At 40.3% G+C, this 19766-nt stretch overlaps 1 protein-coding gene across 1 annotated transcript in view; it reads right to left on the bottom strand.

Moving 5' to 3' along the window:
• SP3 (Sp3 transcription factor) overlaps positions 1-19166 on the bottom strand; it is a 51701-nt gene extending 32535 nt beyond the window's left edge. The window contains exons 1-4 of the mRNA XM_032755342.2: positions 18524-19166; positions 17761-17909; positions 17126-17248; positions 7551-8910 (exon numbers count right to left, since the gene is read on the bottom strand). Of these exons, the coding sequence (XP_032611233.1) occupies positions 7551-8910; positions 17126-17248; positions 17761-17909; positions 18524-18530 (1639 nt within the window). The 5' untranslated portion in view covers positions 18531-19166. The remainder of the gene's footprint in view (positions 1-7550; positions 8911-17125; positions 17249-17760; positions 17910-18523) is intronic.
• Positions 19167-19766: the final 600 nt, after the last annotated feature.

Below are 19766 nucleotides of genomic sequence, written 5' to 3'. Positions count from 1 at the left end.
CAATCTATCCCCCATGTCTTAACTGCTCGTTCATTACCTCTGTGTGGTATTCTGGGTAAATTCCTAAGCATATTACTATTTGCTCAATCCATTCTAAAGGTTGTCTTTTTTCTCCCCAAAAAACTTTTATGTTTCATCTAAGAGAAAGCACTACCAGCTTAAAAAAAGAGAGAGAGAAAAACACTGACATGCCTTGAATTGCAAGATGCACCCTGATTTCAAAAATTTGTCTTAGAATCAATGAAATGTGTTTCTCATGTACAGGATTTGATTGTTTTTCCATATTTATTGTTTTTGTTTCACTTCTTTTCTACAGATGCTATTGTTTCTTTTATCTCACTGACAACTGCAAGCATACTGATTTTTAAAGTCTTTAACAGAATGTTTTATTTTCTTTAATCTGACATGAATTCATCTCCTAATTGTTGATTTTATAAGCTATCTTTAATAGATTTTGCCTTCATGTATTTTGGAATTTAGGTTTTCAGGATCATCTTGAATACAATTTTTTTCTTTCTTTCTCAGTATTACAATTTTGGGTCTGGCATTTCTGCAAGCCCCAGAACTCATATATAACTCTTGTAAGTAGTAATACTGGCTGTATCACAAATCCAAACACTCAGCTAACGGTTCAATGGTTCAGATTGGTTCAGATGTGGTGGTCGTAAGACTGTGCTGATGTCCTCCTATTTTCCTGCATCATCGTCTCATCTCTCTAAATCTTCATTTAAGTCATACCTCAGGATAACAAACAGCAACAACTTTTTGTAGCTCCCCTTTAAAAAAGAGCCCTACTCCAGGCTCTTGTTTTCAGCAATGAATCTAACTCTGGGCTTTTCTGCATGTGGGGTACTTTTATCTATATTAATAGCTAATTAAATAGGATGTAATTCTTGACCTAAATACTTAGCAAGTATATACCCTTATCCAAGGTTTTGCCTTCCACAATGGTTTGTTACCCATAGTCAATCACAGTCTGAAAACATGAAATTAAAAATTCCAGAAATAAAGACTTCATAAGTTTTAAATTACATGCTATTCTTTGCACTAAGAAATCTCATGCTGTCTCATTCCATCCCACATGGGACGTGAATCATTCCTTTGTCCAGCCTATCCACTGTACATGCTACCCACTCATTACTATATAGTAAAAATCATAGTAGTGTATATAGGGTTTGGTACTCCCTGGAGTTTCAGGCATCCAATGGGGGTCTTTGAACCATCCCTCACTGATAAGGGGGGGACTATTCTATTTTCATCCTCCTAAAACTAAAAATTAAGCAATATTGTAACAAGTGTATATGCAGTATAATTATGACAATATTTTAAAATATGACACTGTCTTATTCCTAAGAGATTAGAGAAAATTTCACTTTCTACATTAAATATTTCCAAGTTTTTGTTTTCCATATCAAGCATGTATTACTTTTGTAAGCAGATCAACTTTAAGTACAGAAAATACATAATTAAAAGACTCAAAATTAATAAACCAAAAAAATTGTTGGAAAATCAGAATATGAATAGGTTTTCCCCAAGCATTAAAAATCTTAATTTCTAAAATTTAAAGACCATAGCATGCAATACATATGTGATTCACAAATGAAGAGGAACTCAGACATAACCAAGCTAAGTGGTATGATACCTAAATAAACCATCCTCAGGTTATTTTTGATAAGACAACTTTAAAGTCTACAGAAAGCAACAGTGTAAAAGTCTTACACAACAACCTTTTATGTTGTGTAAGGGGGCAAAAGGAGGTCTACCAATTACTTAAAATCAGCACAGATCATAGTCATCACATTTTGTCTATTCTTTCTGTAACTAAAAAGACCACATTTCCATCATACACTCCACTTTTCAAGCAATAGGGTTGGCCTTTTAGCAGTATTTGTGCATTTCTATAATCAACCAGTTCTGACAGTGATCCCTTAGGTAAAATCAGTAAGGATTTATCTTTTACCTTGTTAGAATCACAAATAAAAATGTTTCAGAAGACATTTCCTCCACTTACCATGTAGAAAATACTTTATTCAAGGCTAGTATCTTTACCCCCAAAAAGGAAAAAAAAAAAATCTGAAATAAAAATAACCAGAAAAAGGGAAGAAAAATACAATACTGATATAAATTAAAGAGCACACTGCCAAGACACTATAGGATAGTGAAAAGAACAAAACCTAGTTGTGAAGCCTTGGCCAGTTACTTTCCTATCCAACCGTGAGAATAGTAAATAGATTAATGTGAGAAAGAATTATATGAGATAATACACCTAAAAACACCTAAAGAGTACCCGATACAGTAGGAGCCCATAAAAGATCAATCCCTCTCTTTTGCCTGTCAATCTTTAAATACTTAAATATTAAGTTAAAAAATCCTGCCTTTTGTAAGGCTTCTATTTTCTCTAATAAAAAAAGATAGCTACCAGTTAACTTGCAACTATCCAGTTTTTCATGAATAATGGGGAATTCTAAACATTAAGTTGTTTGCTTTTAAGAAGAAATGACTTCTATAAACTCTTCTTCCAACTTCAAACACCTGACTCCACTTTAAATGTGCCCAGTCTTGAAAGATTAACCTTATTTTAGTTAAAACAAAATCTGATACAGGACTAAAGTTTGAGAGACTGAATTAAGTCTTGGCTTAAATTTGGGGGAAATTTTGACATTGGAAAGATACATAAATTCATACTTTGCCTCCTCTTACCCAGTTTCAAATACACAGCAACAATAAAGTAAAAATGAGACAACAATGAAGTTTCCTAAAACAGCATGCATTTCTCAGTGGGCCACAAATGGACAGAAATATGTAAGATTAGTAAGGTTTCAGCTTGGTGCCTGACATTTCCAGGAAGATGGAGATTTGGCTTCTAAAGGATAAGGAGTAGGAAAAGTACCCCAAAAAAGAAGGGAACAAAGTCAGACTTACTGCTTAAAACAGGCTGGAGTAGAGGTTACTTTTGTTAAAAGGGTCCTTTAAACTTAACAGAAACAAACAAAAAGGCAAGTTTCAGAGCCCTGGTTAAAAAAAAAAAAAAAAAAAAGTACTTTCTCCTTTATTTTGGGAAATTGTTACATTAATGTCATGCTTATCAAAAGTAAAGTGCAGGCTAGGCACAGTGGCTCATGCCTATAATTCCAACACTTTGGGAGGCCAAGGCAAGAGGACTGCTTGTGCCTAGCAGTTCAAAACCAACCTGGGCAACATAGCGAGATGCCATCTCTACAAAAAAATTTAAAACTTAGCTGGGCATGGTGGCGCTAGCCTGTAGTTCTCTACACATTCAGGAGGCTCAGGCCAGGAGTTTGAGATCACAGTAAGTTATAATCATGCCACTGCACTCCAGCCTAGAAGACAGAGACCCTGTCTCTTAAAAAAAAAAAAAAAAAAAAAGAAAAGAAAAGACAAGACAAACCAAGGATGTCAAAGTTTTCAGCATTTTCATCTGGGCATACTACATGTAACACTGAAACAAATGTTTTGCTCTGATTTTCTGGAGAGAAAAAGCATCTTAACATTATATATCTCCCTTCTTGCCAATTAGATAGTATACCAAGAGAAAGTTTATATCCTCAAAATGAATTTATTACTAAATATGCTATGTCTTATCCAGCATTTTTATTCTCACTTGCTTTAACTTTTACTTTCTCAAATAATTTCCCCGTTCCTGTAAAATCAGGACAAAATTCAAATTTAATGGCTTTCTGGAGTATTTATTTTACCCTTCCTGGGCACCATTCAATAAACTAAAATTCCATTTTGTATTCAATATACACGTTTCTATTCTGATAACATTTGAAAAGAAATTACGTTACTGAAGAACTTAGTGCTTTCTACCAAGTTCATTTCATGACCAACAGAAATCCACAAAAATCAAAGTTTCTAGATTATTTTCTAACACCTATAGAACTCTGTAACATTAATTTTGTACACACATTAAAAACTGGTTTCTAAAAACTATCTTTTATGTCTTTAGTAGTCTGTCATCTAACTCTCAAACCTTTTAGTCTCAGAACTCCTTTCCAAACTTACGTATTATTGACGTTCACAAAAAACTTCTGTTCATGTAGTACATGTGTATATTGATATTTACTGTATCATAAAAAGAAATTTAAATTTAGTTCATTTAAAAATAAATCCATTACACGTTAACATAAATTAACATTTTATGAGAAACATTTTTCAAAACAAAAAAGTTTAATGAGAAAACCATGTTTTACATTTTCACAAATCTCTGTAATGTCTAGAGTGAATAAAAGAAGACATTTAAAGTCTCATATCTGCTCCTGCACTCAATCTCTTGCAATACATGGTTCGGGCTGAAGCATATGAAGAGTATCTACTCACAGATAATGTACCTGAAAACGGCAAGAATAACTTAATATCCTTTCAGCCAATTGTGGGTTTTCTTTGAATACTACACCAAACTTAACAGGTGGCAGTTTCTTAAAGTTCAGTCCAAATGTGGAATCTGACACTACCTGTAAACTTTCTACACTGTTACTGGTCTATCTCGCACTTTGAATGGATCTTTTACTCATGCATAATTTTATAATATAATGAGTTGAGTCATTTGAAAACTGCCGGTTCACTGAACTATCATACAGATCTTCCAAGTGTTAGTACATTTCATTAAAATACAGTATCAAAAAAGCTTTGTTAGTATCACTACCCATCTCATCGGAAAAATATTAAGTATTAAGAAAGTATCAAGCTCATAATAGATTTGAATTTTCTAAAATTCTAATTTTCACTGGAAAGCACAAATTTTGTCAGCAGCAGCAGCAAATGCTTTCCAGTTTTTTTCCTTCACGTGACAGGCTCACTTCATTTTTATTTTTTTGAGGAAATATCTGTCACTTAACTACATTAATCTCAACACCACAGTTTATCCGTCATTCTTTCAAGTAAAAACAGCATTTGATGAAAATAGCATCTAGTAGGGCTTGCAACTCACAGAACTGCATAACTGAGGAAAAAAAGTGGTTTTTTAAAGACAATTCTCATTTTGATATGTAGCAAAAATGCTTTATTAAAGCATACTTCCCATTTCATCACAAAGAATACTACAAAGATATGCAGTAGGAACTACAAACCAAAACCATAAAAAGATACCACTTCATACCCACTAGGATGGCTGTAATCAGAAAGATGGGCAATAATAAGGTTGGTGGTGCTACAGAGAAATTGGGACCCTCAACACATTGCTGATGAGAATGTAAAACGGTATGGTCTCTTTGGAAAACCGGTTAAACCCAATTGCCATATAACCCAGCAATCCAGTCCCAGGTACATACCCAAAAGAAAACATTTCCACACAAAATACTACCTATACAAATGTTCACAGCAGCATTATTCATAATAGCCAAAAAGTGGAAACAACCTAAATGTCCATCAGCAGATAAATAAAATGTGGTATATCCATACAGTGGAACAGTATTCAGCTGTATATAAAAAAATGAGGTACTGACACATACTATGACACAGATGAACCTTGAAAACATCATGCTAAATGCAAGAAACCAAACACCAAAGGCCACATATTGTACAATTACACTGATACAAAATAACTGGCAAATCCGAAGGGACAGAAACTAGCATAGTGGTTGTCAGGGTCTGAGGGGAAGGGAATGAAGAGTGACTGCTAAAGAGTACGAGTTTCCTTTTGAGGTAATAAAAATGCTCTGAAATTACATAGTGATGATGGCTGTACAACTCTATGACCACAGTTAAAACCAGTGAATTGTATAAAGAGTGAGTTTTATGGTATGTGAGTTATATCCCAATAAAGCTATTATTTTTTAAAATACACGCAGCCCTCAAGGGTCAAGATTCAGTAAGTATCTTTTCTTACTGGTTCATCAAGGTCATTCTTGAGTGAAACTCGGATTTTTAACTGCAAGTGCATGGTCACGAAGAATACAGCAATAACTATTAGAGTTTGCTGTCACTGCCTTGATTTATGCTAAGACACAAGTAGTTTTATCCACCACCACTGAAAGTGTCAACACAGAGAACAAGGCAAACAACTTCTTAGTGTGGCTTGATGTGAAGGCCCTCTGAGAGCATCTCAGGGATATCCAATGGTCCACAGATCACATTTTAAGAACTACTGCTCTAGGCCAGGAGCAGAATGGTGGCTCACGCCTGTAATCCCAGCACTTTGGGAGGCCCACGCCTGTAATCCCAGCACTTTGGGAGGCCGAGGCTGGCGGATCACTTGAGGTCGGGAGTTTGCGACCAGCCTGGCCAACATGGTGAAACCTCACCTCTATTAAAAATACAAAAATTAGCCGGATGTGGTGGCGTGCACCTGTAATCCCAGTTATTCAGGAGCTAATCCCAGTTACTCGAGGGGCTGAGGCACGAGAATTGCTTGAACCCAGAAGGCAGAGGTTGCGGTGAGCCAAGATCACACCACTGCACTCCAGCCTGTGTGACAGAGTGAGACTCCATCTCAAAAAAAAAAAAAAAAAAAAAAAAAAACTACCGCTCTAAACCAGTTACAGAAATCCTAATCCCAACCCCTAAAAAAAAAAAAAATCACAGCTTCAGAAGGCTCAAATGCAATTAAAGGATTTCCAAATACAGATCTGAGGTTCTAAGACCATTCCAATTTTCTAAGCATGTATCACAAATTTATCAAAAGAAAAAAGGTAATCTTTAAATGGTGATGGGAGTTATGTCAATCAGTTCAGTTAAAGTGTCCCAATTTAAGAGTTTAGAATCACTGACCTGGTGAATGAATGTTAGTAATACAATCTCCACAGAAATCCAAATACAAAACAGAATTAAAGTAATAAAGTTCAGGATTTACTGCACAACAAAACATTCAACCAAATGTTATCTAGACAGACAACATTAATAGGATAAAAATGACACTATCTCTTTTTAAACTTTATTATTTAATTCTTATACAACATTCAAAGAGTAGACTTCTGAAATGTCTACTCATACCATTGACAACTATTTCTAGCACAGCTAAGTTTAATGCCCACTATCACAGAATCAAAGAATTCTTGGTCTGGAAGGTCACCTAGACAGTTACTTAGTGCAACACCTCCATTTTACACAACAAGGAAACTGACTTTGCAAAAGAAAAATAACTTGGTCAAAATCACACACCTAGCAAGTGGCTGAGGCATATTTACTCCCTGTACCATGTTTTCACTATACCAACCTGACTCCTCAACCAAATATAATGCATAAAAATTTTAATTCACATCACGCTAAGGCCAACCAAGACACCCTACCTGCCAAATAAAAATTTTATAATGCCTGACAATACCAATCAGATGTCAAAACAAATATAAAGAAAAAACTATAAATGCAATTGGCATAATAGAAAAATGAATCACTAACTTCAAAACCTACAAATTTTCAAAGAATAATTTGGAAGATACTTTGATGTCTACTTTCATACAAACATATTTTCATACAAACATTGATCGTTACTTCTAATGTGAGCCTGATGCTGATAAATACCTAAAGCAAAAAATTTCCCTCTATGTATTATCACTGAACTTACTGATGGCATGACATAACTTAAGACTCACCTGCAGGACTGTCAGCATTCTCTCCTGGATGTAGCTGTATACCAGTAGAATCTATAGAGTTTACTGTAACTGTTTGTAGATTTGGCAACTGACCAGTGCTTAGACTAACTGGAGTTGAAGTGAAGGCTCCACCTGCCGCAACTTGACCAAGTGTGAGGGTTTGAACAGGCGTCAAAGTTATTTGCTGGGCAGCAGTATTCTGTATTTGCAAATTCTGCAAGTTCTGGACCCCTTGTACTTGAAACGTTTGCCAAGTTACCTGTCCAGAAGGGGTCACTGTCTGTGCCTGAATTAAAAAGGTTCCAGGATTCAGCTGCAACTGAAGATTTTGCAAAGCCTGTGGTGATATATTTTGACCACTGGCTTGCACACCATGGATTGTCTGTGGTGTAATACCTTGCACAATTTGGGCTTGACTGGTTGGCTGCTGAGACTCTTGAAGTTGTAGATGCTGTACAACAGGCTGTGCTGTAGAAACCTGAATATTCTGTGCCTGTGTCTCTTCAGAAACAGGCGACTGGATATAATTTCCCTGAAGATCTGAAGAATGAACTTGCCCACTAGATGTAGTCAAGCTATTTGTGTTTTGCTGTAATATACCTGTACTATCTATCGTAACAGGCAACTGTGATGAAGAGGATGTTGGCACAAATAAATCTGTATCAGTATTAGTTTCATTAATATCAGGAGAAACCCGCTCACCAGTCCTTTCTGAATTGTCTGAACTATCCATAGCTTGTCCTGTGTTTATCAAATGTCCATCGGCATTAATGCCTGCAGTCATTGTCTGAGAACTGCCCGAGAGTCCCAAAGAATCTAGATCGACACTATTGATTGGTACAAACGTAATATTTCCTGGCAGACCAAGAGGCACATTAGCAACTACTTGGGTTTGACCAGGAAAAGATGAACCACCAATTGCAACTCCCTGAACCTGGACTTGACCAGTCTGTGGTAGGAGATTCTGGATGTTAGCAGGAGGTGTTCCAGAGGCAAGTAAGGTTTGATTAGAGCCAGGAATGATCTGAATTTGACTGCTTTCTTGATTTATACCCCCATTATCTGAAGAGCCTGCGAAACCAATTTGAACCTGCTGACCATCTGTTGACTGGATCTGTGGTATCACTTGATATTGAACATTGGACACTGTACCATTTGATGAATCTGATCCTGGTGCAACGGAAAATATTTGTTGATTCTGCAAATTCTGAAGGGGAAGAACATACTGCCCACTTGAAGTAGCAGCACTTGGAATCTGTACTAGATTACCAGCTTCATCTTTTATAGTTGTAGGTGTGGCTGACAAAACCTCCCATCGGTTTGGTGCTCCTCCTAATTGTGCAGAAGCCAAATCACCTGTCTGGATGAAGAATACAAAAAGGTGATATATTTGTGGTATATTTAAACCAACCCTCAAAAAATTCTAAAAACTGGTATAAATCCTACTACCTGAAAATTCAACTTATCTTAAAATACAATAGAGTTCAAATACAGTAGCAGTACTACATGAACTACAATAATTATCACTTCCTGTTTTGTTACTGCAAAGACAATTCATCCTATTTGAATGGGATAAAAAAAATTCTCAGAATGTTCATCACAACCACAGACCAATCTTCTAGTCCTGCATCTATGATCTCTAACACTATAGAGTTAAAATACAAAACAGTGGAGATGGCTATGACTAAATCAGGTGCATTATATTTGTGTGTAAAAAGGAAACAGCATAGTGTATGAAGTCATCCGAGTTAGAAAAGATTTATTATTGCTATAAACCTAAAATCAAATAATGAAATCTACTCTTTTGTGGCATCTATTAACATACTCTAAAGTAAACTCATGGCTAGGGCTATTCCATTAAGCTATCAAACTCTTTACTTTTTCCATGAACTAACGAAAAATAAAGACCTTAAAAAAACAATGAGAAAAAGTCATTGCCCTGTGACCACATGACAACATAGCCCCATTTGAAAGGTTTTTCTAGGATCAGAAGCTGGAGCATACACACTGTGACTTTACTTACTATTCTAAGTTTTCAGGAGAATGCCTGGCATATACCTTTTGTATTCTGGTGTATGGCATTCTTCTGCAAACTTAGAATAGTAAGTAAGGCCACAGTCTGTATACTTCTGGACCTGCTAGAAGCTCAGTTATCATCCCCATAGTTTATGGATTAGGCAAGATTGGAAAAAACCCAATGTAGAAAAGCAGAAAGCAATAAAACCCTACATGTCAACGTCCAAGAGTAGATTTTTTTAAGGGAATAATAGCAATAATGTCTAACATTTAAGGTTTTCTTTTATATGCCAAGTACTATCAGAAGGGTTTTCAGGATTATGTAATTTACTCCTTAAAATAATCCTATGAGATAGGTATTATCCCTATTTCACAGCTGAGAAAATTGAGGGACAAAATCACATAGCTATCAAACAGACAAGACAGGATTTAAAACTAGGCTAAGCTTAACTCCAAAACACAGGCCCTTAAACACTGGATCATGTTTGTGTCATTCCTACCCCCAAGACCGATGGCAAAGACACAGGGAATAAGACCTATGTAATTTATCATCAAAATAAAGCCATCCTTCTCCTACTTCCTTCTAGATCTACCTGTGAGTTCAGTAACTCCATGTATCATTAGACAATGGGAACATAAGCCTATCTAGCCCAGAACTGTCAACCTAAGATCCATGATTAGGCTTCAAGGAAGCCCTTTAAAACAGCATGCCAACTTTCTGACAAAGTATTAATACAATTTGAGGGAGAGAAAGATAATCTAGGGTTTCATTATATTCTCAATGGGAATTTCAATGGGACCATAAAAATCAGTTGAGACATACACAGTTCTCTCAACATAAACCATTCCATAAAACTTAATGCAAATATGATAAACAAAAAAACCTTAAGTTTCTTAAAGAAACTCACTACCTAATTTTCATGAAGACATAGTTGAGAAATATATACAGTTATTTCGGTGGATGAACCACAGTTAAATGACTCAATTCAAACATTTGAACGTAATTTACCAAGATGAAATACACACGAGTAAACCCATGACATACAAATCCCAATCGTCAAACGGTTCACTGCCAATCCAAGCAGACATACACACATCCATGCTAATACAATGTGAAAAGTAGCATAGACTAGTCATATGATCAAAACTCTCTGTGGAAGATACAAGAGTAAAAAAAAGATTTCATATAGAGATATTTCAAAGTAATATTAGAATATAAGATTTTCCTGTAGTCAGTTAAAAAAGAGGCACTAATAAAAGCACAGAAACAATAAAATCACAGACAAAAAGAAACCCTAAATAATAATATGCAGTTTGGAGTTGAAGAAAAGATCCCAAAAAAGGCTCATATTCATAGAGGAAAGTAATGGGGACTAGATATTTTTATCAAGGCTTGTAAATGGCTTCACAGATCACTAAATGTTTGGACTTTATCCTACAGATAGTGAGTGAAAGCTATAAAAGGTTTATAAGCAAGTGAGTGGTGCAATCACATCTGTTTTATAAAGATAAACTGAGGCTCAATGAAGGAGACCAAAAGAAAGAGAGAAGAGACTAAAGGCTGAGAAATTGTGGAACCCAATACAAATCTCTAGGCCTGAACTAAAATAGTGATCTGTCTTAAATACACTTAAATTATATTTACTAAATAATTTTAAAATGAAGGATCAGACATTAAAGTCACGTGTCACTCTGCAACTTCAATCAGGTATGGAAATTACAATGTTAAGTCACCTTTCCTCACATTACAGTGACAAATGTTTCATTTCGGTCTCCTGGCATTTTAAGTAAACTACAAATATTTAAATCTATATACTAAAATCTACACTAAAGTGTGTCTAAAATCCAATCTTTATCTTCTTAAGATTATTGCTCACCGGGAGGATCCACCGAAATTTTTTCTGACCAGCATAAAATTTACAAGTATTGAACTTTTATCAAAGAATATAGTAACTCAGACACAAATTAATATTATAATACTGGCATTTTGTCCCTTTTCCTTTCTTTAAAAAAAAAGTCAAATTTATAGCATCTGAAGTTTTTTTTTTTTTTTTACAAAATAGTAATAAAGGCAGATATTCAACCATCATTGAACAGCTTTCTAGTCAAGAAATTCCTTAAAAATAAATACAGCTAACTCAAATGACAAATCTGAGTAAATATTGCCCAAGTCATCCCCTCTCCAGAAGCTAGATAAAAATAAACTGTAGTGCCATTTTTCCCAGCAATTCAGGCCATTAATTGAAGGAAAATCTCTAAACCTAGAGCAAAGTGATGTATTCCAAACTTTTCTGAATAAGCCTGAAATGAAAAGCATTATTAAAATAGCTGTGAAGCACAACGATGGGAAAAAAGAAGAAAAGGGACTTTTTTAATTTAATAAATTTGCAGTTTTAAAAAAATTTGCTAAATACCCTATTTTCTAAATGGAATGGAAAAAACACATTGAATCAGAAAACTAGATGATTTATGTTAAAACTACACTCACACATTGAATCAGAAAACTAGATGATTTATGCTAAAACTACACTCGACAAAGAATATATTACACAAGAAAAAAAAGCTCAGAACTGAGTTCTAGTTCTGGCTACACTGTGGAATTGTGTGAGTTAGAGCAACTCAATTTCCTCATGTCAACAACTGGAAAAACAATACCTTGCAGGGTCATAAGAACCAGAAGAAAAATATTAGATTTTATCAACTATTGAGCACTGTGTAATCCCAAGATCATTGTGATTGCTAAGATTATGAGAATAGATTTGAAAAAGATCCATTAAAATTAGCCTAGCACAATTCCCGGCACTCAGTAGATCAATATATATTTACTGAATGAATAGTTATTTTACTTTAAAATCACTGCAAACACAATGACAGAACGGATCAAAACAAATTTTGAGGTATTAAGAGCCTTCTATGAAAAAGTCTAAACCAATTTTAAGCCTATTTATTTCCACAATTCCACAATGAATCAGCTCCAAATTATTTCAAAACTACAAAGCCTTGTAAAGCGCAATCATTTGTAAAACAAATTTCATCAGCAATATACCACTAAAAGAGATAAAGTACACTAAATATCAAATGGGAGAGGAATAAATCAGAAAATCATCTGGGACCAAAAAAAAAAAAAAAAAAGTTTGAAAAATGTTTGATGTTAGACTACTGGAAACACTACAGAAACAAAAGAATAAAAGGAGATTTAAAAACATACAACCATGGCAGGGCCGGTGGCTCACGCCTGTAATCCCAGCACTGTGGGAGGCTGAGGCGGGCAGATCACTTGAGGTCAGGAGTTCGAGACCAGCCTGACCAACATGATGAAACACCGCCTCTCCTAAAAAGACAAAAATTAGCCAGGCATGGTGTATATCTGTAGTCCCAGCTACTCGGGGGCTGAGGCAGAAGAATGGCTTGGGCCTGGAAGGCGGAGACTGCAGTGAGCCGAGATTCCGCAACCGCACTCCAGCCTGGGTGACAGGGCGAGACTCAGTATCAAAAAAATAAAAATTAAAAAAATTAAAACAGGTAATCTAGATGAGAACTAGAATTTGGTTTAGAAGCAAGATAATCCTCTACATAACTTACGTCTACATAAGTTTACAAACCAAATTAAAAATCCACCAGTGTTTCTCTCAGTACCTAATATTCTTACCGGACAATTAACAAACAAAACCTAGACGGGTGGATCCTTTGAGTCTAAGAGTTCAAGACCAGCCTAGGCAACATGGCGAAACCCCATCTCTACAAAAAATACAAAAATTAGCCAGGCATGGTGGCATATGCCTGTAGTCTCAGCTACTAGGGAGGCTGAGGTGGGAGGATCAATTGAGCCCCAGTGGTTGAGGTTGCAGTGAGTTGTAATCACACACCTGCACTCCAGCCTGGGAGACAAAGCAAGCCTTTCTCAAAAAACAAACAAAAACACCATCTAACATGAATGTTGGCGTTAGTACGGTAAAAAGTTGTAACTAAGGCACTCTAAGTCTCTCTACATACAAATATACCTGTGGAAACGGAAAAAGAAAAAATTCACACCACCTATTACATAGCATTTGGAAATGATTATTAACTTAGTTCCCACGAATGCCTTTACGAAAGCCAGAAATAGGAAAGGAAGGAGTGTAACTGGAAACAAGAACAAGTTTTTGGGAAGCTGAGGTGGAAACAAACTAAGAACTTAGGCAAATATTCAAGTTTCTTAAAATCTTCAAAGAGCACTAGAAGAACTGAAACAGACTTCAAATAGAATTACCCTACCCAATGAATTAGTTACAATGACAGCACAGGTCTTATTTTAAATAATGGCAAAATAACTTTTTTGAAGTAAGCTATTACTTATTTTTTAGCTCAACGTTTATGTGCCAAATTAAGGAACACTAAATTTACAACCTAAACCAAAGATCAGGCAATCACTTTCACAATAGTCACTTATTTTAGGCCAGGCGCAGTGGCTTACGCCTGTAATCCCAGCACGTTGGGAGGCCAAGGTGGGCGGATCACGAGGTCAGGAGATCGAGACCATCCTGGCTAACACAGTGAAACCCCGTCTCTACTAAAAATACAAAAAAAAAATTAGCTGGGCATGGTGGCACACGCCTGTAGTCCCAGTTATTCGGGAGGCTGAGGCAGGAGAATGGCGTGAACCCGGGAAGCAGAGCTTGCAGTGAGCCGAGATCGTGCCACTGCACTCCAGCCTGGGCAACAGAATGACACTCTGCCTCAAAAAAAAATAAAAATAAAAATAAATAGTCACTTATTTTATTCCACTGAAGTAAAAATGAAGTAAATTAATAATCCACAAGTTCACATAAACGCAAACTGGTCAAAGTTAATACTTGCACAAAGGTCTACTTTTTTCTATTTCCTGGTTTACTACTAAAATTAGCCACAACTTAAGAAATTAGCCACAACTTAAGTACAAAGGAGCGTTGCTATAAAACCATCTTTCAGAGTCCATGTTGTAGGACATTATATACGAGACTGCTTTGTGACTAGACTTCTTCAGCAATGTACTGTGGGCAACCAAACACCCTTGGCTAGGATCCTCTTTTATGACAAATTCCAAATTCAAAATCCAAATATTAAAAACAATCTTCAGCACAGTTGATTGGCTTTTCAAGGCCCTTTTAATCTCAAAATACCAAGCTAAACTGGCATAAAGTTAATCTGTATGTGTATATTTCCATTTGTTTAAACACAACAATATATATGCAATGTGGAATCCTGGACTGGATCCCAGAAGAGAAAATGGACATTAGTGGAAAAGCTGGTGAAATGCAAACAAAGCCTAGTTAGTAATGTCATACCAGTGTTCATTGGACAAATGTATCATCATTATCCTAACATTAGGGGAAGCTGGATGAAGGGTATGAGATGACTCAGTTCTGTATTTCCAACTTTTCTATAAATTTAAAATTATTCCAAAATACAATTATTTAAAAACACAGCTATAACCTCTCATAATTCCCAGTCATTTGAGTAATAAAACATTATCTAAGCCCATGAACTCAAGTGAATTTCCTTCCTTTTCTAAGATGTGCTGAAAAAATGTCTTAAGTTCACATTTGCACTGGAAAAATAAATTTTTAGCAAATTTTCTATTTGCTAAGGCAAATACACACAAGTCAGTCTTACCAATTTTACTCAAAGTGAAAAATCTTGGGTGCAGGTATCAGACATCATAAAGAAATATATGGTTTGGGTTTTTTTTTTTTTAGGCAAAACTATTTTCATTTTACAATGATTGGCAAATCATGATGTATTTGATTGATAAATCTCAGATTTATCAGATTGATTCTAGTTCGTGTTCATCTGGCAGAATATGTGTTGTCAGGAGTGATTTGGTAATTCAGAGAAGCAGCTGAAGAAGCCTGGAAACTTCCCTACAAGTATATGGCCACAGCTGGCTAAGGCTGGAGACAGTATTCTATCCTTGGGCCTCAGACTCACATATATATGTACATACACATATTTTTCACCCATACTTCCTTACTTCTCCCCTCCCCCATCTGTAAACTGGTATCTAAACTTTACACATTACAGTTACAAGAAAAGTTCTGTTCCATTTGAAATACAAAAAAGATCAGTAGAAGCAATCTGCTTTTTAATTTTACTTATGCAGTAGTTTTTTAAGATACAGTCAATTTGTTTTGGCACTTCGGAACTAGAGGGATACAGTTCATAAAAAAATCTACCAACCCTCAGTGAAGCTGAAATGAGGTGAAAAAAAGGCGTACCAATACATAAATGTATTTAAAAATAACAATGCCTAACATGATTTTACATTTTTACATCTTAATCTGCTTATGAAAAAACAAGACATTAAAACTATTCACATCCCCTATAACGAAGCACTAAAATTACAAATCTATTTACCAATAATAGCCTAATACTGGTTTAACTTAAAAAAAAAAAAAATACCTGGACATACTAAGCATTTGCTGTAAACTATACCAAATACCAAACTTCTGTCTTCAGTGACTATTCAAAGTATCACTCCACAAATCAATTCCTATGACCCACCACACACACACACACACACACACACACACACACACACACACACACACGAGAGGGTTTCCATTATTTTAATAGATGAACAAATCTACACAACAGTGATGATCCAAATGTAAAATTCACAATTAACAGTCTAAAACTGTTCCTATCCTATTTGTATTAACCTCTCATATAACACAGGCGAGCTCCTCCCCTTGCCCCAGACACTGAAAACACTACAGAAAGAACCCCACCACATCTTACCTGACTAGCAGTCGTAATAAAATGAAAACATACTTTTGCCAACCAAATTCAACTGTAAGTACTGTACTACTAGTATGCATGTAAATACAATTCCTTACATATACTTTTCTAACACTGATAGTCATACTCAGTTTCAAAAGCTAAAGTACTATCTAAGCAAGTTGCTAATTTCAAAGGCTGCTAAATGTTTCACTCGCCCCCCCTTACAAAAAAGAAAGTCACTGCAAATTTAAGTAGTAGTCTGCAAAAACTAAAATTCAACCATTTTGAATGGTCACTAAAAAAGCAGAGTGTTCACTCCTGCATACAAAAGGGTAATTCAAAGAATAAACCCTCAATTTTTTTTAATAATGTATGATTTAAAGCAGTAAGATCCTGTAACTTCCAAAAGAAAATGCTCCAGGTTCAAAAATACTAAAAACTAAAGACACTGCCTCTAGTTGATACTATCTATGGCCGCCGATAGGCTGTGCTTGAAAATTTTGTAGTGTTCAGCGAAGGAGTTTTCAGCACTGATATGAATTGCTCAAACATCCATTTTGGAGTCCTCTACCCCCGCCCTCTCAGACTTCATTTTGTGAAGATTTTGCGCGAGGTGCCGCAGTGACAATTTCGAGAAAGCCTGGGCTGGCTTCAGATCCAAACAGGGATGCGAAAGAGCAGGAAAGGGCGCCCTGGAGCCCAGCGGCCCGTGCGGGTCGGGGGAAGCGCGGGCGCCGGGGAGGCCTTTTGGGCGGGCGCGCCACGGGTCCGGGATGGCGGGCGCCCGGCCTCGGCGGGGGCGGGCCGCGCGCGGGACTTACCGCTCCGGCGGCGGCGGGGGCCCCGGCTGCGGCGGCCGCCTCCTCCTCGTCGTCGCCCGGCGATGGCGGCCCTATCTTGCTGCAGGTAGCGGCCAGCAGAGCGAGCGGTGACGGCTGAGTGTCCTACCCCCAATGGGCGGGTTCAGAGAGGGAGACAGGGGGAGGGGGTGGCTGTTAGGGCCGGGCCGCCGCTCGCACAGGAAGTACGACTCGGTCCCCGCCGACTGCGCCCGGGCGAGCGCCAGCCCGCACTCTCCTCCTCCTCCTCCTGGTCCCGCCGCCGGCCCCCGCCTGGAGTCCCCCGCTCCACGCACCCCGGCTCCCCGGTCCGCGGGCAGGCGGGCGGCGGGCTGCGCGCCGGGCCTCCGCCTTCCGCCCGGAACCCACCCCCAGGAGGGCACGCTGGGGCCCACACTCACACGCGCACAAAAAGGCGGCAGGCGGGCGAGGCGGGGCGGCGCGGGCGGGGTCGGAGCGTTGGCGCCTCGGGCGGGCAGCTCCCGGGGCGGGGGGAGGGGAGTGGAAGGGAGGGGAGAGGCGAGGAGGGAGGGGTGAGGCGAGGAGGGAGGGGAGAGGCGAGGGGAGGAGAAAGCGGCGCGAGGGGGGAGCCGGGCCGGGGTTCAGCCGCTCCTCACCTGGGCCGCCGCCGCCGCCGCCACCGCGCCGTTTCCGTGCTGTTGCTGCTGCTGCAAATACTCGCCGTGGCCGCCGCCGCCGCCACCGCCGCCGCCGCTATCCACGTCCAAGGCAGCCATTTCCTCTTGTTTCACGGGCTTTTCGGGAGCTGCAGGCACAGCGCGGGGGGGGTGGGGGTGGGGAGGAAGGCGGGTGGCGGAGAGGGAGGGGGCCCGCGGGCCGAGGCGAAATTACTCCCAAAGCCCGGACCCAGGCCCCTTCCCCTCCCCCACCCGCCCCCCGGCGGCGGCGGCGGCGGCGGCTCCCTCCTCCCCTCCTGCTGCTGCCCCCGCCCGCCGCTGCCTGTAACCCTCCTCCTCCTCCTCTTTCCCTCCTCCTCCTCCTCCCCGCGCTGCCCCTGCCCCCTCTCCTCTCCTCCCCTTTCCCTTCGCGCCGCTCGCTCTCACTCGCGCTCGCTCCTCTCGCACCGTCAGTCACTCACACACGCCCGCCCGCGCCCGCACACAGGGGGATGCGCTCCCGGCGGACCGGGCCGCCCGCCCCGGGGCCTGGCGGGGAGACGGCGTTGCTGGGGCTTCGGGGGTGGACGGTGGCTGGCAGGGAGGGGAGGGAGGCGCAGGGGAGTGCAGCTTTCTGCCTCTCACAGACACTCGGTCGCACACACGGGGCCAGGACCGGCGGCAGCGGCCCCGGGCTGGCTGTGGTCGGCGGCAGCGGCGGCGGCGGCAGCAGCAAGGGTTGCTCTCTCTCGGCTTTACGTACCGGTCATAGTGTGTTTAGGGCACCTCAGGCGGGGCTCCCCGCCGCCTTACACATGGTGAGGAGCGAAGGCGGCGGCGGCGGGAGAGGATGCGGGAAGCGGCGGCGGACACGGCCGGAGCGGTCCGGGGATTTTTTTTTCCTATTTTGATTGACTGTGCGGGAAACACAAAAGGTGGAGCCTCCAGCCCAAAAGGGGGGAAGAGGGTGACAGCCCGCCCGGAACTCCCGCCCCTCTTCTTGGCCCTCATTCGCCGCCGTGCTGTTCGTCGGCTGTGCTCATTGGTCCAGGTCCCCGTCCGTCGGTCTGCCAGGCGGCGCGCTTCCTGTTTGCCCCCGGGTGGAAGGGGAGAGACAATGAGCGGCCGTGGCAGCGTAGGTTTCCGAGAGCGGCTACGGCTCGCCGGTTACCCCGCTGTGCCCGCCTCTCTCGCCGGCTGCCGCTGCCAGGCCCGAGGCGCAGGCCTCCTCCACCTCGCAGGCGCTCGGAGCAGGCCTAGCCAAGCTGTAGGGGAGCTGAGCTGGGGAGGAAATTCGTCCCCGGTGACTTCTGCTCCACTGGACGCTTCCTCCATCCCGGCAGCAGCCTTGGCCGGATCTCCCCAGGGCCTCGCGCTCTTGGAACTGCCGCTTCCCTGCGCTGCCAGGAGGCCACCGCCGCTCAGCCCCGGGGCTGCTGCTGCGGCCGCTGCCGCTACTGAGCAAACCAGACCCGCCCCACAAGCCCGGGGGGAGGGAGCTGGTATTAGGGGAGACACCCCCTCCGAGGCTGGAGGAGGATTTTTCTCTCACACATCCAGCTTTCTGATTCACAGTCACAGCCATCTCGCTCCCAGCCCCCTTAGCCCAGCTTTCCAACCGGTCTCCGACTTTCACGTACCCTGAAGGCAGGCATTTAAAGCAAAAAAGAAATCTCAAGTCACCTCACATACGGAAGGAGAGTTTTAATTTTGGCCAGTGGCACCAAAACGGGCACTTAAAAGTATATTTTATTTTACTTGTGGTATGTATATGTATTCAATGGGGCAGAATTCTGTGTTTTAAAAAATCGGTCACATAATCATTTTGCTGCACAAACGTATTATTCCCGGCCTCTTTATCGTCTTGGTACCAAGTCAGGTATCTCCTGAAACAAGCCCATCAACCACTGCCAACGTTTTTTAAAGTCGTGAACCGGTGAAGTACCTTTTTTCCCCATTGGAACATTTTTGTTGTATTTTAAAATCTTGTTTCACTTACTGGATTA

Source organism: Hylobates moloch, unplaced genomic scaffold (assembly GCF_009828535.3).
Source record: "Hylobates moloch isolate HMO894 unplaced genomic scaffold, HMol_V3 SCAFFOLD_1, whole genome shotgun sequence".
NCBI classification, from domain to species: Eukaryota; Metazoa; Chordata; class Mammalia; order Primates; family Hylobatidae; genus Hylobates; species Hylobates moloch.
Note: the sequence above shows the minus strand (reverse complement) of the source record. Positions and strands in the feature narration are given on the sequence as shown.